Here is a 26416-nt window from a genome sequence, read left to right as displayed (position 1 = left end):
TTAGAAAAAAATATTATTTTAATATTATTAAAAAATTATATCATTCGATATCGCACAAGTTTAGAAGTTCTAGCACTTATCACAACCAACAACTTTAGAGCAATTTGATTCGACATACTTCGAGGTATATTTTTTACGTTGAGAGACTCGGATCCACCTAACAGGTACACGTGTACCTATGTGAACAGCAGACAGCGTGGCTGTATGTTGAATTATACGACTTCCGAGCAGCAGCAGCAGCAGCAGCAGCAGTCGCTGTTTGCTTCGGTTTTTTAATCAAAGCTTCACAATAATTCTCCTTTTATCATCTCTTCTTGTACAATACAAGAGTATCGTTCGACGAGCCAGAGAAGACGCGAAATTAATTTCTGTTTTTTCGGCTCTTAATCAGAGATGTTCAACGCGCTTGAATGTGCATGCAGCAACTCCAGTACTTATGATTTTCCTTTTCTCTGTTTCAGACGGCGAGATTAGAGGAATAAAGACGTCGAGCGTCACGGATCTATCAGTCATGTGAGTATTTTTCAGTTTTATAAACGTATTAAACATTTTCACTATTTAAACACCATTTGAAACTACATTTTCTCTATACACAGACCTTTCCATACCTTGAGTTCTATTATTATTATTATTATTATTGTCGTTGTTGTTGTTTTTATAAATACTGATATATTTTAAAAATTTTTTTACCGTAGCTCTTAAGCTCTCAAGACTTTGAACACGTTGCTAAAATACCTAGTTACGTCCAATTTCATAGGTATCAGGTTGCAATTGTACTATTTAACACTTAATTTGTAAAGCAAAAGTGACCGCTTAATTACGTTTGGAAAATAAAACACTGAAAAAGTACGTCATAGATCAAACACCGAAAAATTCAAAGAATTCAATCAGTATCAATCGGCACCAGCCAATTCACGGATAAAATTAAAAAATTTTGGCAGCTAGAATATAGTCGAGAATATACGTTATAAGCTGACTGCTTTTTATCCTAAAAAAATGATTAATAGTCTGAACAATAACTGCGCAGAACCACGGCGTTGATATACTTTATGCCCATCAACTCCCGCAGTCACTAGCGTTTCTACTTTTATATTCTCATTAGCAGTGTCGTAAATGTTAGCTAACGTGTCGTACGACTTCATAGAAATGTGTTTCGAACGGTCGTAAAATATCATTCCGTTTTGTTTGAAATTTGTAGGTTTATCAGTCTAATACGAGTCTGATACTTTACGATTCTATTTTACATTTTTATTTCTCGTTAAATCATTACCCACAAAATACGTAAAATCTATTAAACCCCGTTTTACGGTATAATTCAGTTAATCCTCGCGTGTTTCGCAGCAGTTTTTCAAAAAGTATAAAATTTTTTGCTTAAAACCTATAAAGGTATAAAAAAAAAGCATAACGGTAGCTAAAAGTTCGATAAAATCATTGATAAAAAGTTAAACAGCAAACAGTTGGCAGGGAAATGATAATTCAAGTATAATAAATATATAATAAACGCGTTGTGTTGAATTCTGAAAGTCTACGATGAAATATTCAGATCATGTTTCTGGGTCCCTAAAAAAAAAAAATTTAATTGATTCAACTGTTCTACAGCGTCTAGAGCTTTTCAACGCTGTCATTTCACCTGTGAAATTGTAACTAAATTAGATGGCTGTCCTGATCTTGGTTGGACGGTCGGATCTCGAGTCTTATTTTTTATTAATTTTTTATGTTGATTGTTATTGGCAAGTATGTATCGACGCACCAACGTGTGTCGGTCTTCAGTCTGCAGGTAATATAGTTTAGAAAAGCAACACGACGAGTCCTCGACGGACGTGATATCTGATCCTAATAATAGCCTAAAACCCGAATATATTTGACTGCTCAGAGGCGTTCTTCAGGATCTGCCGCAGTAGGTCAAAGTTTTATTCTTCATAATATTTTTTCGTCTTTTTCTGTCTCCGCGGTTTCTCGGCTTTCGCGGAGGTCCGCCAAAGACGACTGGGAACGAAATGCTTTCATTGGCTCGTATCAGAGTCGTTAAAAATATTTGTAGCCCGTTTCTCCGTGGCTTATGAGAGAGTTTTGCAGTTAAAAGAAGAGCAGAACGAACTGACACGAGAGACGAAAGACGGGAGATGAGAGATTAGAGATTAGATGACCACCGGCTGGGTGTGAACGGACAGTTGAGACGACTTCGTATAAACCTTTCACAATCAAATTCTAGCCGGCCAAGCCAAGCTTTTCGGCTCAGTTGCGTTGAAATGGGAACTTGAATCACTTTCCTTCTTTTCTCTGATTCGAGTCACCCGCTTCTTCGTATTATGCTAAATAATAATCAGACTCTTCGCGGTTGTGTCCTAAAAAATTTTCAGCAAACCCGTTTCATGGGGTTCAAACCAACCTTCAATCTATAACGTCGAGTAAGTATCGTTTCGACGGCTGAGCAGAATAACATCGTAGCTCAGAATTTGATCGAGAAATCGTCGTATCTCAACTGACTGAGTTATGATCTAGTAAAGTTATATGAAATATTAACCACGTAAATAATCACGTAAAATTTTGCCAACGAAATGTTAACTTGCGATACGACGATGTCGAATCAAATTCTTCGATGAGATCTTTTTCTGCTCATCTGTTCATTTCAACAGCTACTTTTTTTGACAGCAACACAATTAGCGTTTCAAGTCTTAAATTATAGTGATTACGGTGTGTTGTTTCTCCCATATCCCCTTTTTACTACTCTAAAAATATTTCTTCTCGTCTAATTATTCTGTCAGTTAATTATACATTTTACTGCATCCGTCAGACTAGACGGAGGATGCGACGGATGATATAATTATCGAATAGAATGCGTTACGTTGACGAAGAACATCACGCAAGATTTTGTTGACAGAGTAAATTAGAGATACGAAAATTTGGACCCAAAATATTTCATGCGTCGGTTAAAGTTGATAAATAATCAATTTCATCCTCAAAACAGGGATAATTGTCGTCTGCTTAGTCGCGATACCTCGTTATGATACCAACAACAGCCACGTACAATACGAGAGAAGTTTTAATCTACAGCCAAAACCGACGTCGAATTACTCGAAGAACGTCTGTCACAACTCAAGCGATGACGGGAGGATTTTTAACGAACGCGTGCATCGTATTTTCCGTTCACGTGACTCTCGACTTGACAGTTTCAAGCAGTCGACTATGATGAGATTGTGACTTGAAATAAGTTCTCGACTTCTAGATATTTTTTTAATTTTTTACACATTGCACAAGACGTGATGAAGACTCAGTTCTTATGCAAAATTCACTTTTTTGGTCTTCTAGGCAAGTAAACTCGACGAAAAATCGATTTTTACCAATTGGTAATTTTTTTTTTCTCCAAGAAAGTAAAACAAATTGAATTTTCACCAGAATTTCAACTTTTTCTGTCACGAACGTCGTGTTCAAATAGCATCAAAATCCATTTATTAGTATTTGAAATGTCATTTTGACTATTCCCAAAGTTCTCCATTCAATTATTCAGCATATCGTTTGCCTCCAAAGAATGCATCTTTCCAGTTGTCATGGCTTCTATCGAGTTGACAGAGTTTGTCAATACTACTCATCTTCGTCTCGCTTTCTCTGCACAATCTGATTGCACGACTTTGAACATTTTTTTTTTTCGTCCTTCTAAATCTTCCTTCCGAAGAGCATCTGTCGTATTTTTTTTGTTAGCGCCAAAGTGTTCGCGATTATCTTACTCCGTGAATTCCATTCAATCCAGCTGATCGTATTTCCGCAATTTCAAAAGTCTTATTGTCAGCAAAGTTTCCAATCGTCCCGCTATTATACATCTGAGTTTGCTGTGAAAGGCCAGATTTATCAAAGGCACTCGAGTCTGGAGTGAGTTTGTAAATTTTTAGCCGTGGACACGTGAAGCGGTCCGGAGACAGCTCGATTCGTTAAAGAGTCAACCAAAAAGTCATGCGAAACTTGATAATCACAGAGTCTCTGCGAGCATCGAGGCAGACACATCAGCAGACCCTCAATCAAGAGCAGAGAATTAAAGCCATGGGGAGAAGGTTTCTTTTTGAACAAGTCTGCTTCAAGGGAAATTTTCAGCCCGTATTCCAGTCAAGACTCCTCGTCCACGATTCGTGTTAGAAACAAATTTCCTCTTATTAATCTAAGAGACAGTATCGATTACTGACCATATAAATAACCATTAAATTCTAAACCTAAGATGTAACGAGGTATCAACTCTTTGTTGAAGGCTTTTTTCTCTTGGTTATAGCTTCAATAAATTATCATCTATTCAAGTATGTTGAGGAATTTCTCTCTTTCTAGAATGGATGAATACTCCATTGGCACAATTTATGGGCAATTTCTTTCTCAGGATCATGAATGTGGTCAAGGATTTGAGAATACTTTTCTTGAAGCGAAGCCTCTCATCAAATTTTCGAGTAAATAGCTCCTCGATTAAAGTCTGCATCTAATAATTCAGTGGAAAGTAGTAAAAGCATATGATTTAGTGAAACACAATTGATTCGCTTACGATAAAATAATACAAGCGAAATTATGGTTCCGTATTGATATTCTCTACTAAACTATTGGTTTATCGCAGAGTATAAAAGCGATTGCTTTTATCGCGCAGCTATTCCACCATTCGTATATGAATAATATAGCAGAACATCGGGAATAATCGATGGTATGATAAATTTTTCGTAAAGACGTGTAGAACTGCCGTACTATAGGAAAAAATATAGTCCAACCAATCACCTGGAATTCTCTCTCATATCGTTTCTCTCTCTCTCTCTCTCTCCCACTTTGGTTACGCGATATAATACATGAATATCTCTAACCGTATATTAAGTGTCTATTGAAGCCGGGGGCGTTTCGAAGAGGGTATAGCAGTAGCTATTCCAGAAAATGGGGTACAGCCAGTAAGTTGGGTGCCTGGATGGATTTAGGTTCATGTCCCAGGGTCTAATATCCACGTGACAGATGTCCGAGTGCTTCAGAGTCGAGAGCTTGCTGTTGGCTGAGCTGCCCGGCCTTCCTCGTCCACTGGGAAATCCATGCGCTGCTAGTTGCGCAGATCTGCTGCAGAGCAAATCTGTGTAATTCATGCACTAGGCAGGAAGTTTAATATCAGAATTGTCAGCCGCCGCGCGTTCATCTCCACCTGATGCCACAGCGAATCGTTGGTTATTTATATCAACAATAACCACCTCCGACAATTCGGTGTGGTCATACTAACCAACTACGTGTCTTCCTACGCATCGTATCCTCGAAACATGCCTTGCTGTATTTCATGTCGCAGAGGTGAACCCCTACTTTTGTCTCGGAAATGGCTTTTGGTCTTGATTAATCAAATGGATAGGCAACTTCAGTGCCATGGTGAAAATGTGTCTTCTCCTGATTTTCTACACGTTTCTGATCACAGGAATCGAGGTATCCAGAGAACCAATTCCGGTACCACCTCAAACCCCGTCCATAGGTTTTGCCTACTTCCATTTTTTGCGATAGGAGTGGAGAATCCGAATAATCGAACTCTATAGAATCGAGGTCCTACTGTATTAGGATAATTTGCGTATGACGGTAGTAAAACTTTTTGAAGCCAGTTGTCAGTATTGAATTTCAGAATTTCAATACTCATGGACACTTGTGACATCGACTCGTTCTTTTGTCGGTTATTACTTAGAATTGAGTGACTGGACTGTCCCATGTATAGTAAAATAATTTTGAAAACGCGCAAAAAAACTTCTGAGTTGCCAGGTTTGAGTGGAAACTCGTTCACGGGATTTTGAGGATGGATCAGAGAGCTTGGAGTCTTGGAGTCTTTCGTTTACGTTACCTTTCTTCGGTACGGCCTGATCTGTTCCGGACAGCCGGGGTATTTCTTGAGTGCACTTGGCAAACATAAACAAACAACTCGAGCTGCTGCAGTGTTTTGATGTACCATTAGCAGTAACTTGACACTCTTAATTGCTCAGCCGTGACCGACCTTTCATCCTGCTGATGATGCTGAACCAGAATTATTAGATCAGCTTTAATTGAGCAGTGAAAGGCTTTCGCCCCCTTTTTTTTCTCAACTTCCGTTTTGCTTCTCTCGAATAAACGTGTCAGAATATAAAATACCAAGAGTTCAAAATTACAATTGATAATCAGAGAAAGAGGATGATTCTCTCTCCTTTGGGTCTTCGAACCATCGAAATGAGGATGAATGAAAACTTTTCATTCTGTTCTCTTGCATTCTCTTAGTGTTTGTCGTTTCCCAATTGAACAACGGCTTTGAGAATCCCAGATAAGTTATCAGTACCGTTTGTTTACGTTTCGCGTCTCACGCCATCGACGGAATGGAACGCGAGAAGCTACGAAATCCCTGATATTGTTGTTGGAAACGCGAATCGAACTGCCGTTTAACGTCCGTGTGACCCCATTCGGGCTTAGAAGTAACGGGGAAGCGACTTGGGATAAAGGTGTCGTGAAATCCATCCCTTAACAAATTTTCAACGGGCTCCTGACTTCGGTTCAGAACTACCACCAGATGGATTAATTCGGTTTTCAGTGGGGAATGACGCGCTTTCATTGACCGGATCCTTTGTAGGCTATCTCGTCATTATATGATATATATGTATATAAGAATACGAGTTGATTTTTATCTGAGTGAAAAAAGTAGGCCGTGTTTGAAGAATAAAAATGACGAGAACTAACAAAAAGTAATTGAATTTCATAACCTGTCTGCTGGTGAATCCTCATAAATATACTTGGGCCATTGAACTAAAGGGGTTCACGTGGGCATCATCGGCACTAGCTAGGATTCCTTTCCGCATATAAAACGGTATAGTTAATATCGTTATCAAAGTGTTTCACCAGGCTGCTGTCACCAAAAATCGCCAAGAGCAGCGACTTATTTCAGTTTAGGAAAATCCATTGGCTACCAGCTGGCCAAGCGACGACTTGTCTTAATTTACGCAAACTGCGCTAGCATTCCACGAGCTCTCTATCTCTCTCTCGCTCTCTCTTTCTCTTTCTTTCTTTCCGCTTCTCTTAACTCGCAGTAAAACACCCGACTGACTCCGTCTTCTAATTTATATTAATTTTAGAAGCGGTTGTGTATATATATATATACATATACATATATATACACATCTGAATTAAGGCAGGGGCGAAAGAGACTCGACTTCCATTTAGTTCTGGCGCATCCAGAGCTTTGCGCAGATCTATAACTCGGGGCAAAGAAGTTTGTTCGAAAAACTTGTTCATAATTATACTCATCACCTTAGACGTAATCAATGGAGAGGGACTCGGTTGTAATTTATCCTTGAAAACGTATAAATTGCTTGTGCTGATTGTGTCAAGTGTCTGTATTTTCGTCACTTTAAGACTTTGAAATACTTTGAATTTCGTTAAGACCTGAAATATAATTATGCGTGAGTGTTCCTCCTTCCCATCGACTGTTATAATATTATTTCGTGGATTCTCGCACCTGTAAATATCTATCTACGTAATAAAGGACTTTACGTGCTTGTTCACAGATATTTTTCCCGCGAGTCAACTGTGTAACAAACCTTCCACAATGGCTGCCAGTTTATGGTAAGTCTTTTTTGTTAATTTGCTAATTTCACGATTGTTGTGACACTGTGAGAATAAGCAGAGGTAGTCCCTTGCTGGTCTGAATGGACCGAAGGACTCCAGACCCAAAAGGCTGAAAAAGGTGAATTTATTTCGCCACTTCGAGGTGTTTGGCGATTTTCTGATCTTGGCACAACAACAATAAGCGTTTAAAAGGCTTCACCAACTTCACGGACGATTTGGACTCGCTAAGCTTGCCAATTTTTAATCAAGCTTGAACATTCAAACCCCACGTGACTGATTTTACCGGGTTCATTTGACCTGATATTTAAGCACGGTTGAAAAGCCATGCGGAAACTCGTTACAATTAATCGTCTGCTACATCCCGAAATTCCTTTTTAATCTTTTGCTAAATTTATTAATGTAAATCACATTCAGGGTTTAATTACATGTCATCTATCAATAAATAGAAAATACTTCGTGTTTATACATATATATCAACTCGAGCTTTGAACAATCACCGATGTACGAATATAGTCGTTTAGTATTTAATTACCAGCACGTAATTACATGTGTAATTAACGACACTGGGTGCAGTGTAATTAATTCCTTCGCTATATAGTCGCGATCATTTAATCAATCCAGGTATATTCGCAAATCTAAAGCTTTATTCTCACTCGATTCTGATAAATAAAAATTAAGTCTACAATATTTCTAGTGAATTTAATAACGTAAGTCACTTCAACGTATAGATTTTTTAGTAACTTGTTTATGGTATTAAACTGCCTCTAAAAATTATAAACTTACATAGTTTACTCTGAAAATTTATCTATTAAGAATTTTACTCCTCCGGATTAAAAACCAAGTCAATCTTACAGAAGTTAAATAAATAAGATTATCTAAATATTTGTTTTCTAAATCTTCTATAATAATATCTTCACTCTTGTCGAAATGACTCGGTTTTCACGTCACAAAATTTAGAGACAGTCCCATATCTCAAAGCCTCCGACGGAGGGGATCTTGACACTTTATCAACGTTTCTGTAATCTTTATCGCCCAACTTCCGAGTCGTCGCGTCCAACCATTTCCTCAATTATTTCCAATCGATTCCATTTCTAGTCTAGAGACCGACGCGACAGAATGTAACGCAGCCGGCGATTCCCACCAATTAGAAGCGAAATACATATCCGTCGGTTAACGCGAATGTGGGAACTGGCACGGTGTCGCGTCGGTGGCGTCCGAATGACGTCGGTGCCCAGTCAAGAGCTCGCATTCCTATCTGCTACAACGTTGGATCACCTCCAACGTACACATCGGGCGCCACCAAAGCTCGCGACCACCGCCACCGCCATCGTCGACCTCACATCACACAGGAGGGCTCTAACGATACAAGAACAAGACTTCAAGAGGATTCGTATCGTCGGTGCACCTCGTGCCAGCTCGTTTCAGACGATTCTAAGGGTGCCGCGCCGCCCGAATTCCCCACAGTCGTTGAAATTTGGGTTGACCTTCATTACGCCGCATCTCCTTTCTCCGAATCGTCCAATTCCCAAAGACTGGTTTATTTGGATCATTTTTTTCATTTTTTTTTTTTTTTTTTTTGTTTTTGTTGTTGCTGTTGTTGTTCCTTCCGGAGAATTTTTTAATTTTAGTTTTTTTTTTTGGCTTTTTCTTCTTTTTTTTCAACCGCAGAAATCAACTCTGGCTCAGTTTACGTTAAGATGGTAATTTTATAATGTTAGCCTTTTCAAGTTTTCGGAATTAAAGATAAAATGTCAATTTCTCGTATTGAAATCTTCTTCACAATGCCAAGATTAATTGTTGTAACAAATTTTTTTCTGAAAAGAACTTTATTTCGAAATTATCGCACGTTGTGGGTACTAAAGAGTTGACCAGAGATGAAAACCATAATTTGTTGACATATTTTAAAGTACGTTGACCAGGCACTTTATCCAATTAATTAGCAATATTTTCGCAAATTCCGAATATCGGTAATATTCGAAGTTTTAAACCGTCGGATTTTGATCTATCGAAGTAAAATATTTTTCGAAAACATATATGTATCTTAAATTTCGATAAAATGATCTTCGACCCCTGAATAAAAATTTTGGAAATCTGACCATTCCGAATTTTCCTGCGTGATTCGAAGATCCAAATTGCAAACTCGGCGAGTCTCTTTGACCTCGGAATTTGGCGAAGGAAAAAACCGCAAGAAGATGCAAAAGCGCAGAGAGTGCAGCGAGCGCAGCGTCTAATTCCTGCGTCGCGTCGCTTCAAACAACGTGACGGAGTCACGTATATGCGCGTACGTGCGTTGCGCAATTCGTTATTCGAGCACGTAACAAGATACGTTCCTCTTTCTTTTCGCGGGCTGATCAGCATGTTACTGTGTAATTACGTTGGTAGTCAAAGTATGCAAGTCGCTCTCAAAAATGACAGAGATATTTGTTGAATGAATAAAACGATATCCGTATTCTAATGAAAATTCAGATTGATCACTGCACTCGTATTGTAAATTTACGCATTTCATTAGACTTCAAATTTCTTTCTTTTCTAGTTTGAAAAATCGTGTTGGTACTCCTTCAAGCAAGTTCGATACGATGTCTACATTTCAGCACTTCTTACTCTAAATTTTCATAATCTCAAAATACACTTCCGGCAAAACTCATTTCCGGCGCTCGCAAGAGGCTTTTATGCTACCCATGTCCGTGCGATTTGAAACGACGTTCTGTAACGAAGACTCATTTTGTTATGACGATTAAACAACATTCCTTGCAAATTGACGAAAGTTATAATGGCAATGTCTGAAATATTCGTTCTCTTCGTGCACAAGTAATGCGTATAGTAGTTAAGTGAGCAGGGATTCAGCCCTTCGGGATTACTAACCGCGACTCCAAATTTGCAAAGTTGAACAATGGCAATAAATACTTTGCCTACTTCTCGAATAAACCCATAGACTAATTAATAAACCTTTCTACTTTCTACAATATTCTGTTTGTTCTCTGTTAAGGGGAGACTTCGGTAAAAATTTTGAAAATCGTTACTAAAAGTCATACGAAAAAATCCTTTCACCGAATTATAGATTATGGTAGTATAAACCGTGAAACAAAGTTTTAACCTTCCGCGATAAATGCTTATGCGCAAGGAATTTTTCACAAAGACGGGCAGAATCTTCTTCGAAAACTTCCTTGCGTATACATTTTCATCCCAGGAAGTTCAAACTTTGTTTCAACGCATATAATTTTTTAAAATAATGTAAGCGTTAAAAAATCCATTTTTGTCTAAAATTTCACCAAAGTTTTCCCTTAACGTAGCTAGATTCTTATTTTCCAATGTTTTGTATTACAGTGAACATCATTTACGTATAATTTCACGTGAATTTAAATCCGATCGGGATGAGTTGTTAATAATTATTTGTGCAAGTCCACTGTTTTATCGAAGATACTTAATAATTCCTGCTTGATTGAATGCCAGAAATTATACCCCTTTTTTCTTTATTATTATTATTATTATTATTATTATTATTATTATTATTATTATTATTATTATTGTTATTATTATTATCAAACTGACGTATAGCCTAATGCCTGTAAAATTGACTTAAATAATGAATTAGCCTCGAGGGGATTTAGCGGATGTAAAAAACGAGACCAAGAGGCTGAAACAGATGAAATATTATGAAGGAATAAAATATGATAACTCGTATAATTAAATTAAATAATACAGACGAGGAAAGCGACTCGTAAACAAAGAGGGATATACAAATTGGAGTCCCCCCCCCCCCTCCTACTGGAGGAGCATCGTAACGATGATACTCTCAAAAATATCCAGCATGCGCCAGACTGCTAATGATTATAGAACGCGCCACCCACGCTCCCAGTCGGCTACCGGGCTTGTCACATGCTTCGATGATCGCGAAATAAGCTCAACAAACTTTACGACATTCACCTACATCATCGGAGGATATGGGACCTTGTTTATGTTCGATAATTTCTCAAACTCTATTCAGTGTCAAATTAAACCCCGGACGTGGGTTCTCTTCACGAAGCAAATTCTCCCTACTTAACGTGTCTAATGATGAAATGATACTGCCGCCGCTAAATTTTCGAAACGAGGAAATTTTGGCGGCAAAAACGTGTCGATGGCAATTATAATTTTGTCCCATCATGAATTGCAATATTTTTTAATTAACAGTCAAATTTCTTGTGCAATATTGTAAGCATTTGAGGGGGGACTTTGGTGAAATTTTGGTGATATCGAGTTTTTTTTTTTTTTTCTTTTGTCTTTTAAATTACTAAAAAAGATGTGATCTAAAATTCCTTCCAATAAAATTTATATTATGGCAGTATGTGTCGTGAAAAAAAATTTCAATCTCCTGCGATGAAAGTCTATGCGCAAGTAACTTTTCGAAGCGGTACGCTGGAAATTTTCTGCCAAAAGCCTAAATATTACGTCGTAAATTTTGCACATATTAATTTTTGAGTAATTTTTTTTTTTCTTTTTAGTAATTCACCGCGCCTGCTCTGAATTAGTAAACAAAATCGAATGTCACGAGATATAATTCAAGACGCTTAAGGGTGAACCTGAATGGTGATTATTTTCTGTAATACGATGCTACGTTTTTTACAATATCTTAAAACAATATTGCACTCTAGAGTTTTATGGATCAGAGCTTATGATGTTTGTTAATGAATTTTTTATGAATTGCTTGTCACGTATTTTCGACTGCTTCGAGGTACTCTTTAATATGCATCGGTTCATTAATAATTATTTTACCCATAACAGTTCTTCATGCAACGTTTTTGTAATCGATTGAGAATATAATCTATATGAATGAAAAATTGACCTGCTTACGTGGTTAGTAGAGAATTTATTATTCGCGATTAAACTGAACTATCAATGAAACTAATTATTAAATTGATGCATCTTTGACTTTTAAAAACTTTTGACATCAATGGGTAATCGAGATTTGCTTTACAATCAAATTCGTGAGTTTGAAATATTCTTTCATTTGTGAAATATATTGTTTTGTTCAAATATCACTTGATTTATTCAATTCACTGCACGTTTTAAACCTTGTTCGTCTTTTATCGACGCCCAGGTCTAGTTACCATACAGTTCCTAACTATTTCTATTTTTTACCATGACCAAAAAATATAGCCTTGAGTACAGACTACAAATGAGTTTCATATCCTTAACCATTTATTCTATCATGTATTACTATTCTAGTTGATTATTGTCACTCGTACTATATTTTATTCTTACTATTGCGATAATTTGATGTTTTCACAACAAAAAATTAATTTTAAGCCCACATTTAACTAAAAAAATTTAGATCACAGATTATTTAATCGCACCAAACATTTGCTTGTACAAAAATTACTTGTAATTTCAAATATATTCGAGTAGTTGTTGTAAGAATCCCCATTTTACCAAAATGCTCCATCAAGTATAACACATGAATATTTTCTCATTGCCTAACCTTGGTGTTACCACACATTTAATCTGCAGCGAAGCGAAAGCATGTCGGTTTTCTTAATAGGCCAGACGATCTTATTCGATCGTTGACACACGGGTGTCTACAACATTTTTCATCCCATAATTTTTCCTCTAATTCGAGTCGAACGATGTAACAGCATCAAGAATCCCGCGGATAAAAGTGATTGATAAAATGAATAATAAGAAGGTGTAGGCGAGCGTCGCGGCTACGCAGCTACGGTGAAATAAACGAGAGAAAAAGGAGGCAAAACCAGTCTCGTGGTAATTAGTAGTCGCTAGTTAGGTACACGAGCCGATTAATCTCCATCACAGCATCCCTCTGACAAATGGTCAAAGATCCACGAGCGAGTCACGCGTTTTCCTCGCCTGCGTTTTCGCTCCGCACATGCTTGTTGCGGTACCCGACAAAGTTTAGTTGCGCAATCGGACGAGAAGGAGGCGGATGTGTTCCTCCGAGGAGATCAGACTCGTTCAGAGGATGGCTGCGGGCCCACGCAGACGGCGGCGCTGTCTGGGGACTTTATAAATAACCGGGGGAATCCCGGAGAACCGGCGGCGCGGTCACGAGGCACTTGAGAAGATCTTGCGTGTCTGCCTGCATCTCTCTCTTCCATCTCTGTTTCTCTTTGCCTTTTTCTTTTTTTTTCTTTTTAATTCCTGTGCGTCGGATGCCGCCAACTCGGAGTTTCGTATTACAGGGAAAACTTTCAAACATATTCCTCGGCCTTAATTGCAACACTATTTTTCTTGCACCTTATTCGCATAGTTAAGGTCTAGAATGTGGCACCTTTATGGTGCTTATAAAGACGCGTTGTACCTACACCTCGAAAACGTGGGGATGCAAAACTCCTATACCGCTCAAGCGATTAGACTGAAACTTGGGCAATTAATGCCTTATTTTGGCTAAAAGTGGAGCGCCTTTTTACTTTTTCAAAATTTGGAAAAAAATTTTACAGATTGGTTACCACCCATAGAAATTGACCAAATTTTCACAGTTGCACGGAATGGATCGAACTATCCGGTATGATGCCACTCGGTGGTGATGAAACACATATTTCGAGCCCAGTTCCATGAGATTTGATGGTGAAATGACGAAATGGCAGCTGATCTGGTTTTCGATTACGAAGAACACCGAAATCTCATTTTGGCGACATTTGTTACCGACATTACGTGCATGCCGGTAATGTATGCCTGTAATGTCGGTAAAAAATTACTGGCAGGCGTGAAAGATCGGTAACAAGTGTCGCCAAAATGAGATTTCGGTGTTCTTCGTAATCGAAAACCAGATCAGGTGCCATTTCGCCATTTCACCATCAAATCTCATGGAACTGGGCTCAAAATGTGTGTTTCATCACCGCCGAGTGGCATCATACCGGATAGTTCGATTCATTCCGTGCAACTGTGATAATTTGGCCAATTTCTGTGGGTGGTAACCAATCTGTAAAATTTTTTTCCAAATTTTGAAAAATTAAAAAGACGCTCCACTTTTTGCCAAAATAAGGCATTAACTGCCCAAGTTTCACTCTGATCGCTTAAGCAGTATAGGAGTTTTGCATCTCCGCGTTTTCGAGGTGTACAACGTGTCTTTATAAGCACCTTATTGCAATTCGGGGAACAATTCCTGCTCATTGATCGCAGATTCTGCTGCAGGGGTGCCGACGTGAGTGCAGGCTTCACTATACATATATGTTGCTCTGCAACCCTGCAAGAGGGCATGACCCAGATACCGAAACAAGCGGACGGTTTTATTCATCCCCTTTTCGTGCCCTGACGACTTCCTAATGATTTTCAACGTAACAATGAACCTGCTGCAGCATGCGCCCGCCTGTAACATATGGCATTTCCACGTTGCACTGTTTTTTGCATCTTTTGTCTCTCTGCATATTTTGGTTCAAACTAAGACCAAAAGCGTTTTTCGCATTTCGTTCACGTTTGTCGCTCGGAATATGTCTTCTGTATTTTTTTTTTTTTTTCTTGCGCTGTTTTTCAATTCTTTCGAAAACCTGCACCGGAAACTAGTCGAAATGTAGAAAGTTTTTCATCTCTGTTTTATTCATAGTGATGAAAAGTGTTCTTTGATTGTGTTGAGTAGTAACGCACAGCGTGAAATTAAACTGAAGTTTTCAGATCGAAATCAAATTTCAACTGCGAACTCAGCGCGAATTTACAGGCAATTCGTGACGTGCCTGGTAATTTAGCCAACATGTTAAATCAGATGCACGAAGCTAGTCGTATATCAGCACAAAATGTGTTCATCGAGGTTCTATATCCGTTATATCCGCTCTACCTATGGTCTACACAGCCATACAAACACTATAAGTTAACGATGTATTTGCGCAAATACGGTATAAATGCTAAAACGTGTATCGCCATCGCGCGACAATTCTACCTCAATCAAAACAATCTATTGTATTGTGTACAAGATTGTAAAAGTCGAATGTCATCGAATTGTTATTCGGACAGATATGAGAGTCGAGAGTCGATATAAAATCTTGGAGGTAAAAAAAAGGGATTTTTTAGAATTTTTTCAGAGAATAGAGGTAATGCAAATTTATTTATGTAATTGGTACATGATAATGTAATATCTGAAGAATATTGTGTTGGATTTTTATCGAAAAATACTAAGAATTAAGCAAATGACAGCAAATCTTCGCAGGCGCTTCGACAAAAAGTTGTTTTGCAGTGCACCGCATAAACTCAATACTGGGTTATATGAAATCAAAAAACCAAAGTTTCATCATTAGTTAATGAATTTCTGTAGGTTACAACGGTGGATTTTTTATTTTTTTAATTTCTGGTAACACTCGGATGTGAAAAAATCGATTTTCGAGTAAACATCGGCCATTTTTTTATTGTAAAATAAATAACAATAATTGAAAAAAAAAAACCTTGATATTGATACCTTGCAAATTGTCTATACAAATAGTGTAACAAATTTCAGAACGATCGGCGCAGTAGATTTTCAGTTACAGATTGCATCGGCTTTGAAAACGTTGTTTCAAGAAAAAACTCGTTTATAGTTTTTTATATTAAATAATCACAAAGTAAACTTCAATTAACCAGTAATTTTTGCCTATAATTACACAGAATCATCAATGCCAGGCCCATAAAGCGAAGAACTTTCATCTAGAATGTCCAAAGCATCTTTTTGACCTCCAAGACTCCCCCTTAAACCTTTCATTATAAGTAAACACATTGCAAAAAGCGCAAGGCATCTGATTTTTAGTATACATATTCGTAAATACGTCATGCTCTTGTAATCTATATAACCGCGTGAATTTATTAGACGGCAATAATTCGCAGCTATTGTCGACCATTTTCGCATTTGGTGACCCTATATTGCTGCAGTTTGAGCCGAGAGTGCAACGGGACATAATCCTATTACGGCTGCAGGCAATTACAATAACAATTTAATACGTTTGTATACCTCGCTCACGTGTATACCCAATAACTACGGGCAGTAAACTATGGCGATTGAAAATTGCTCTTCTAGCCAGCTGTGTACCGCTGAGCGTGTGTGGAAAATTGGTGCTTTGACATTTTGACTAGCATTCTTCCTCTCTCCGAACGGTAATTGGCAAAACACCGGTTTGCCAAAGCTGACGGAATAGATTCACCGAGAAGAAGTGAATAGAATATCTGAAGTAAATCTTATTTGAACGGAAGTTTAACTCTGAATTCCCCCTATATACAGCTCTTTCACCTCCTATAGCATGTACCTAGGTGTACAATTCAATTCTACTGATCTGCGTACTTTTTGGGAAAATGTATTATTATTATAATAAATAGTTTCTTCCAATGTGTCAATTCGGCATTCAGTGAAAGATTGATTTTTTTAAGAACATCTTTACTCATTATTGGAAACGAGACGAGAAGTAGAAAGGCGACGAATTTCAAAATAGGTACTTTTTGTTCCAGACAAATCTGGCTGTCGGACTGATTGATTGATTGAGTGAGAAATCAGAAGCGAAGCAAATCTGAGAATCGAAATCTGGAGATTGCAGTTGAACCACCGGGAATCATTTTTCAAACAGTTTCCAACGTGGCTAAGAGCCTAAGTCCGCGTCGAGTGCACCAGGAGTGCTCAGGGGTGGAGGTGGAGGTGGAGGTGCAAGTGCAGGTGCAGGAAAGGCGAGTTGGGGCAGTGAGGCGCATGCCTTACCTGGGGCCTGACATGACATCCCGGCTGTCAGCCTTGTTCTACACGGTCGAGGTCGGGGACACGAAGTTCACCATCCTCAAACGCTACCAAAACCTCAAGCCAATTGGATCCGGAGCTCAGGGTATCGTCTGGTGAGTAGCTACGCTATCAGTTTGCCTAATTACATTCCAACGTTGGCGAACCTGGTTTTATCCGAGATCGAAAAGCTGATCGTGAGATCGACGATCCGGCTAGTGAGTAAAACGGTATTGGTACCTGTTGTTTGGAAAACCTGCAGTAAATCGTTTAGGTAAGTGAGACAATGTCCTAGAAACACTACCGGTTAACGTTTTCCAATAGCAATAAGATCCGACCGTAAACCGCCAGCCTATCGCAGCATTTTATCATCGCTGCTTCGTAGTGGGAGAGAGAAAAAGGAGCAGAACAGTAAGAAATCAATGCTTCGAAAAATGGAGTGAAGATATTGAGTCTAACCGATTAACACTGTTTCTTGAATGCGATGTAAACATGGTTGCCAGTGAATCGATGAATTCACTTTTGGTTTCGTACCTTCTACTTTTATGTAAAATCACTTTCGGTCGCGTTTTCAGATTCATTACTTTTTGACGCTTTTTGGACTTTCGATGAGGCTTCAAATGTATAAATTTCATGTGAAAAATCCTCACTCATAGCGTGCTTCTCTTTTATGCGATAATTCTTACCATCACTGTCCTAACAACATTGATTTTTGTGTTTAAAAAATGAATAGTCATAAATTTTTGACGTCATTTTGTCTTGGGATTCAGTTAATTAAGCAATGATGACTTATTTTGCTCTCAAAATCACTCTCATCTTGCGTCCTTCAATCCATGGATTCACTGGCAGTCCTGCGAACATGTACGAAACAGCTGATAGAAATTAATGAAAATAATCTTATTCATCCGCGGTTTACCGTGAACCAAGTCGTGATTTACAGAGAGGTAAAGTCTTCCACGTGTACCTACTTGCCAATGTAAACAAAAACAGACGTTCCACTATGCAAACTGCCGCATGGCCATCTCCGGCTGGCCGCGCATGTTTACACAGTCGTTCAGATTTGTTATACGCGGCTCGATGCTGTACTGTAGATACCTAACATATGTTTATCCGATATTTATAAAAATTCAAAAAACTTTAATGGAAGCTCAAAGGTATTTTGACTATACTCGTCGGCTAAACTCTTGAACAATCAGGTGTGCAAATGAAAAATTTTATTAATATCGTTAGATAGAATGTCGAAAAATAATTGACACGTATTTTTTCCTTTTTTAATTTAATGTTTGGTAACAAAGATGTAGCCAGTTTAATTCCGCGTGACGTCATAATGTTACACGTTCATCACATTTTAGTATATCTATATTTAAACACATTGTGACGTCACGCGTCAATTTCAAACTGCTATATCTTTGTTGGGGAATGTTAAATTGAAAAAAGAAAAAATACTTTTTAATTATTTTTCAACATTCTATCTGACGATACTAATGGAATTTTTCATTTGCACACGTAATATTCCGTCGTCCACTACATTATTCACTGACTTCCAAGCTGAGACGACTTATGCTTTTAACCTCGAGTCAGACGAAATCTTCTTTTTATTATCATTCGCTCATCAAAAGAAAGATTATTTATTTTTGAACATAATTTGTCTCTAATTTCTGCTGAATTTATTTCTGACGAATAAATGGAATTATTTATGACAATAAAGTATTTATTCTGGAAAGTGATTTTCATCTGGAAGATAGAAGAAGTAATTTCAGCATCGAATTTCACTTGCTTGTTATCCAGCGGGACTGAAATTCATGTCTATAAATAACGACACATAGAGAAACTGCTGATTCAATCTTTGCAAATTCAATATTCCTACCCCATGAACATTTCATGTGCTTGGTTATCAGATATATTTTATACACACACGATACGAGAGAATTTATCCGGAAGTGAAGACTGAATCGACGCGAAAAGTAGGCTGATCAAAATCCATTTCCACCTTTTTCTCTCTCAATTTTATGGCGATCGGTACGTCTCGCGGGAAATGAGTATTCGATCGAAAGCTGACATGATACGCAGGTAAGCAGAACTCCTTAGGGAACACGAGGACAAAGTAGGCGAAGGACCATCCATACGATTTATCTATAATCAATTTCATCGTTATTCTTGTGTATAAGTTACAAATAGACACACTTTGCTGATGCATGCAATTACGTATGTACAAGGCGTGCTATGTCAAATGAGCCAACCACCAAGCTGACCATTTTTAATCTATACAGTAAATATTTCGTATCGTAGTTATAAAAACAATATAAAAAATATATTCTTGGAATAATGTGTTTATTGTGTTGGGAAAATTGTTTCTGTTGACCAGTCATTTTACTTGTAAAATCAATTTAACAAAGAAATTCTTAACCATTTAAAAATTAATTGAACAATTTAGACGGTCAGCTTTTGAATATTCGTTTATCAGTGACAAGTCCACGAAAAAATTTAAAATAACCTGTTTATGCTTCATTCACGTAAGTCAATCGGAGACTGGCTCACTTTACATAGAATGCCCCATACCTATATAGTGCATATCGTTTTTCTTTAGCGTTTATCCACCATCGTTGCATAGAATTTTATTTGCGAGTGTTGTTGTACAGAGAGTGTTCCATATTTGTTATTGAACAGAACGAGGAATAGAAATTTATATGCAAAGTGCAAGTAAAAATTGATGACGAAAATTAAATAATATTATTTTCATCAGTGTTTCGTTATAAAAATTACAATCAATATGAATTGTTTAATTTTTTGAATTCCTCTTTCTCTTATAACCACTCGGCGACTTGCATTATTTACGTATATAGTGTTTAAATTGATTCACTTGTTTTATTTATTTCAGACCGCTTTGATAATTTTCTTATCCATTTACTTGTTTAATTATTCATTTATTAATTTATCTATTACGTTTTATGCATGGTTTTTGGATCCATCCAGTTATGATTTTGGTTTTGGGACGGTGTCGGTATTGCCTCATCACTTGAATGTCACTCTCGTTCACGTTTTTTATTTTTCATTTTCAATTCTTATAATCCATGGATATTGGCGCTGGGTTTTTTCATTCTCTCAATCGTACAAGTTGTATAATACAAGACGAGAAGAGGAGGCATTCTTCAGCGTCGGTCGAGGGGTGGTTATAAGTGTCGTAGAAACTGAAATTGTATGGATGGTTCCGACGACCACGTGCATCCGTCATCGATTCTGCATAGTAAAATTTTTGCCGAAAGCATTGACATTCGAATTTCACCTGGAAAATTTAGCTGTTCAAATACTTTTTCATTCGCCTCGGAAATGTTTGTCCTCCAAAGTAGAATCAGTGACGGTAGTCGGGATACGCAAATGTCACGCGAAATTCTGAAATTGAAAATTTTGCCCGCCGTCCACTTCGTAGAGTGGATACGTGTTGCCATTTTTTAATAATTCTCGAAACCGCGTGACAACTGCTGTCCCGAAATTATATAAAAAAAAAAAAAAAAAACTGTCTTCGTTCCCTATTGTATCTATGCTGTGGTTGATTTGGTAGCTAGCACAAACGTACGACTAGTTTGACCGCACGATCTTGGCAAGCATCGAAAAAAAAACCATAAATTAAAAAAGCACGAAGGTGATAAAAGAGAGCCAAATTCAATATGGAAAACGCGGTGAACGCTTTGGCCGGTGGGAACATCAGAGCCGGATATCGTCGGTACGTTTCCGGTGACACGGAACTCTGCATTCCTGAGCGTTACGTCGACGTCGCGCCACGAGGCGTCGGCGCTCAAGGTATCGTTTGGTGAGTTATGCAATTTCTTGGATTTATAGTGTTACGAAATTAACGTAATTCATCTTGGCGCTCATTCGACTACGCTTTTAAACATGATGCAAAGATCGTTTTTCAACTCTAAAGAATCTTCGACATACGAGATGAGAGACGTTTCATCTCTCCGTCTGCAATCGTGAAATTATTATGAAATTCCGTATAACTTGGGGGGAAAATGTCTCCTTAATACAGTGCATTTTGTATCATCATCATCATCATCATCATCGGCATTTCCCAACATCGCGTGTACTTTCAAATCGACTTCTTATCCTGTACCTGACAAGAATTTTCCTCAACTATTTTATAGACACTGATTATCTAAGGTGATATTGTTTGCTTACAGTGCGGCTTACGATACAGTGACAGCGCAAAATGTAGCCATCAAGAAGCTGTCCAGACCGTTTCAGAATGTAACACACGCAAAACGAGCTTACAGGGAATTCAAGCTCATGAAACTCGTGAACCATAAAAACGTAAGAACGCATCGTGATATTCTTCCGTTGTGCGATTTCTCAATCATTTGCCAGTTATGCTGGAACAGAATCGAACTTTCGTCAAATTAGAATGAACCTTGAAACAAGAAAAAAGTTTTTAAAAAAGAAGAACAGACAAAATCGTCAACTTGTTTCCAAAAATAAAATGAGTATCGATAAATTTTGCAGATCATCGGACTTCTGAATGCATTCACACCTCAACGATCCTTGGACGAGTTCCAAGACGTCTACCTCGTTATGGAACTGATGGATGCTAATCTGTGCCAGGTGATCCAAATGGATTTGGACCACGAACGCATGTCCTATCTTCTGTATCAGATGCTCTGTGGAATCAAGCACTTACATTCCGCTGGCATTATTCATAGGGTAAGTTGTGGAATTTGTTGAGTTCAAGTCTGATCCATTCATTCAACAATTTGAAAGGGAATCAACGAGCTTGTGTCTGATTTTTTAGGATTTAAAGCCGAGCAATATTGTTGTAAAATCGGATTGTACCCTCAAAATTTTGGACTTTGGTCTGGCCAGGACTGCTGGCACAACGTTTATGATGACGCCCTACGTCGTGACACGGTATTATCGAGCACCCGAGGTAAGTCTTCAGGAAATAATCATCCTTCAAACGATTCTCAATCTCAAATGGCCGTTGATTAGAGGAATAAATTTAAGATTCTCAAAATTTAAATTAAATTTGATGAGCAATTATTCGTTACCAGGTGATTCTCGGCATGGGATACAAAGAAAACGTGGATATCTGGTCAGTCGGATGCATTATGGGAGAGATGATTCGAGGTGGCGTTTTGTTCCCTGGAACCGATCACATCGATCAGTGGAACAAAATTATTGGTAAGTAACCAAGTTTTTTTAGTTATTTTTTCATTTTGGAAAAACTCGGACAAATTTGTAGACCAATAATTCTTACATCGTTTCAAAATAAAACAAAAACATTAGAAAAACCAGTGCGGTTTCCAGCTGGAAATACATTTGAATGAATTTTGCATCAGTTTTACCCAATCGTTACTCCATAATCAGAGAAAATTTGAAACAGTATTAGAGAAAACGCAAAACGTACCTTGTTAAATTATCGTTGCATTTTTGTATCTTTCCCCTATTTGTCGTATAGAGCAATTAGGAACGCCTGCAGCAGAGTTTATGCAACGACTGCAACCGACGGTGAGGAATTACGTTGAAAACAGGCCGAGATATCCCGGATATCCTTTCGACAGGCTATTTCCAGACGTCTTGTTTCCGTCAGATTCCTCTGAACACAACAGGCTAAAAGGTAGAGGTTGTTCTTCACTAGCTAAGGCCAAATAGCACAGATTTTAACAGATTGTCAATGCAAAAGTTTTCGTACAATTATGTAGAATGATTATACATCAGACGCAAGTCTTCATTCAGTTGATATCTGTGTCAAATTTATAAACCTGCATTTGCTGTCTGTTTGACTCTGTGTCTCACCCAATTCGTTAAATACTAATAACAATGATTTCGTTTCTCCCTCTTTTTTTGCCCTGCATCGACAGCGAGTCAAGCTAGAGATCTTCTTTCACGTATGCTTGTCATTGATCCTGAGCGGCGAATCTCTGTGGATGATGCGCTGCTGCATAACTACATCAATGTCTGGTACGACGAGGGAGAAGTTAATGCTGTGAGTATACTTTCCAGAGAAGAAAAGAAAATAGTATTGTATTTGTACCCAGTCATAGCAAATGAATCGACAGCTTCAATTAAAATATGTTAATACACTATTCGTACATCTAATTTCATAATTGCTGTTTTAATAATTCCTCATATTTTCTTTGTCACCCTATATCAGCCTGCGCCTGGACCATATGATCATAGCGTCGATGAGAGGGAACACACTGTGGATCAGTGGAAGGAGTTAATTTATCAAGAAGTTATGGAATACGAGACAAGTCATAACCCAGTTGCCGTTGCACAACCCGCAGATTCAGCTGGATCACGGTAGACACTGGTTATAATTCTGTATTTTCACGATACGTGACAGTCCAAGTTATAGTATCGGTGAATTAGAGAAAGAAAGAAAATATAACACGAATAATTTCGCCATCTGCCCTAAAATAGAGTAGACAGTCCGAGCACTGCTCTCTGAGGTAATCTCAACACCAAAAAAAAAAAAACCAAGATAAAACTGAATTAAACAAAACAAAAATCTGATAAATTATGGGTAATTTGATATAAGAAAGGGTCGTTTGAGTGGACGTTATGATTTCGTTCTTACGAATCAGCTGCGTTTGGAGAAATTTACGTTAGATTTTTCTAAAAAACAAATAAAAAAACAAAAACAAGAAGTGTGAAAAAAAAATTACAAAAAAAACGCAAATAATAATAAAACCTTCCTGCACTTCGTTTCTTACAAGTAAGCTTCAGGTTTTCCTAATTATTGAGGTGTGAACCAGAAAACAGACGTTCTCAAACTGTAAAGCGACTGCTTTCGATTAATGAGTACATTATTATTTAGACTTTCGATACTGCGACACAAGTTTTCCCACTGTCATATAACAACGGTGAAAAGAAAAGGTGCTCGTGTTTGTATTTAAAAAAATTAAATCAAACTTTCAACCAAAACTCCTTGATCATAGGCTCTTTGGGTAATTATAAACTATTCTTTGCAGTATCGCAAAGTTAATGAAAGGGGGTGACGACTTACTCGTTTTATTGTAAAAATATGTCAGACCTGTATTCTTTATGCATTTCAAACCGAACCGGAAACTCTGTAGATGATTGTATGCAACAGAAAGTGGTATTTTCTACGTTGTACAGTAAACATTGGTACTAGAAGAACGAGTCAGATCAATCACAGTGATTAGATTTTTATGTGAAATGTCAAACTGCATTGACGACACTCAATTTACAATCGGTTCATATATTTCACTACTACGGAATGTGATGGAAAGTGATCACTTTATTGAAATCACTTCCTATCATATTCCGAGTTGCTGCCAGGATTAGTCTGTTTTGAACTAACAATTGTGAAACTAGTTTGACAACTTGGTAAAATGCTTTGATGTGTCGATGGATGCATATTTTACAATGTGCAATTACTGTTATCGTGAAAACTGTTGTTCATTTGCTGCTGTGGCAGTTTATAGATCGGCCGAAACCTCTTGTATACATTATTGTTGTGCCACAATCCTGGGTTTTTCTTGCTTAGAAATTTCCCATCAAATGTATCAACAATTACACTAATAACAACGATAGCAATAATTGTATGAAAATTATATTCGTACAAAACTGTTATGGGAACAAATAAAAGCATTTCCTTGTAGACGATAAAATTCATAACTTTTGAATTTGATTGTAAAATTTTTAATTTGTTCGATTTATTTAGTTCCAGAGATAATAATTACCTTGCAGCAGCAATAGAGCAACTCATGTATAACATAACTCGTTTTCACAATGAAACAAGCTGTACTGTATCGAAAACAACTGTTTCGTCAGTAATGAACAAAATTAATAGCGCTGTCTCAAATTTTCAAATTTCTTCGTTTTACACGTTAATCAATTGATTATCTGCATGAAATTAGAGAAGTATCTGGATAGGAGCCTGCTATAAATTATTCCAACGTACATTTGGCACAGCGATCTCACAGGTCGGTGAAATCCAAAGATGCATCTTCCTCGAAGATTATTCTAATCTCGTTGAAAGCGGTGTAGCGAGGAAATATTTGAATATCATTTAACTCAGAAATATTGTCTATAATATGAACGAAATTGATCAATACTGCCACTGTATGAAAAAACAATCACAACAGCGATGCGATATTTGGTTTGGTGTGTTAGATGATACTATTTTTTACCAATTATTTTACTTCAAAAAATTATTACAAACATGATGAAACATGGTTTTATCAATGAACTTTTACTGCATATTCCTAAGTTTTTACGTGCCCGTTGCTCATAATTTAACGAGCAAACGAGGAACAGAAAACTAAAATTAAGGGGAAAAAAATAATAGTAAATAGTAGTAAACTTACTTAGGTAACGTTGACCTTATGTGAGGTGGAGTGGTGGTGAGTAAAAAATGTATTTACTCGTAAATAACGATTTGTATATATTTAGCTAACCGATGGGTGTATACACAGCTCTGGTATAATATGTTACAATCTTTGTGAAACAAAATTACAGCTGGAATAAAGTTTCTGAAAATTCAACGACCTTATTTAGAGAGAACTATTGTAATGAAGTTTTTCGTCGACTAAACTATTTCAACTGATTGTGATCTTCATAGCGATTGAAAACAAAGATGGAACGTGATATGCCACAGCTATTAGTCTATAAAAATTGCCGTGGCCCTTGCAATCACTTTTTTTATTGGTTATTGTTAGTTGATTAGTTATTAGTATCTTAATTTAATTGGTATAGGTCAATTAATTAAACGACCTATGTATAAATATTAGTCATGTAATAATAGCGTTGGACATAAAATAACATGCTCTGACATACGAGATGGATAATCTGATTTATTGGAGGAAAATGGTAGATGCAAATGCTTTTACTGATTATGTAACTAAATTAAGTTTTACCTTATACATATATATCGATGTAAAAATTCTATATTATAAATTATTATGTAAAAACAATGTTTCCCCAGACACTGGAAGTAATCTATAACCATTTACCTAGTATTTAATAGAACACGAAATTGACGAGATTCATTCGCAAATTTGTGAACTTTGTTTCCGTATTTTATTTGTTGGTGCATTGCTATTTTTAATTTTCGGTTGCTGCGTTCGAATGACCCTTGGTATATCAATCGATATTAAATTTTTCCGCAAAGCGCAATAAGAGAAATCACAATATCGATTCATGAAACAAACTTCTGGTATTTTTAAGGCCGTACAAAGA

The 26416-nt window shown here is 37.3% G+C and overlaps 1 protein-coding gene across 8 annotated transcripts in view; it reads left to right on the top strand.

Annotated features, from left to right (window-relative positions):
* LOC124416619 (stress-activated protein kinase JNK) overlaps positions 1–25511 on the top strand; it is a 103429-nt gene extending 77918 nt beyond the window's left edge. For 2 of the 8 annotated variants that reach the window (XM_046897857.1, XM_046897858.1), the window contains exons 4-13: positions 462–513; positions 7506–7563; positions 16960–17334; positions 21397–21526; positions 21716–21913; positions 22002–22136; positions 22261–22390; positions 22668–22832; positions 23071–23195; positions 23364–25511. In XM_046897857.1, the coding sequence (XP_046753813.1) occupies positions 17195–17334; positions 21397–21526; positions 21716–21913; positions 22002–22136; positions 22261–22390; positions 22668–22832; positions 23071–23195; positions 23364–23516 (1176 nt within the window). In that variant the 5' untranslated portion in view covers positions 462–513; positions 7506–7563; positions 16960–17194 and the 3' untranslated portion in view covers positions 23517–25511. Of the gene's footprint in view, positions 1–461; positions 514–7381; positions 7401–7505; positions 7564–16943; positions 17335–20777; positions 21027–21396; positions 21527–21715; positions 21914–22001; positions 22137–22260; positions 22391–22667; positions 22833–23070; positions 23196–23363 lie in introns of those variants that run through there. The other 6 variants (XM_046897859.1, XM_046897863.1, XM_046897861.1 and 3 more) reach the window with 6 other exon arrangements.
* The last annotated feature ends 905 nt before the right edge of the window (positions 25512–26416 follow it).

Source organism: Diprion similis, chromosome 2, assembly GCF_021155765.1.
Source record: "Diprion similis isolate iyDipSimi1 chromosome 2, iyDipSimi1.1, whole genome shotgun sequence".
Taxonomy (NCBI): Eukaryota; Metazoa; Arthropoda; class Insecta; order Hymenoptera; family Diprionidae; genus Diprion; species Diprion similis.
This window is presented reverse-complemented; position numbering and strand designations above follow the sequence as displayed.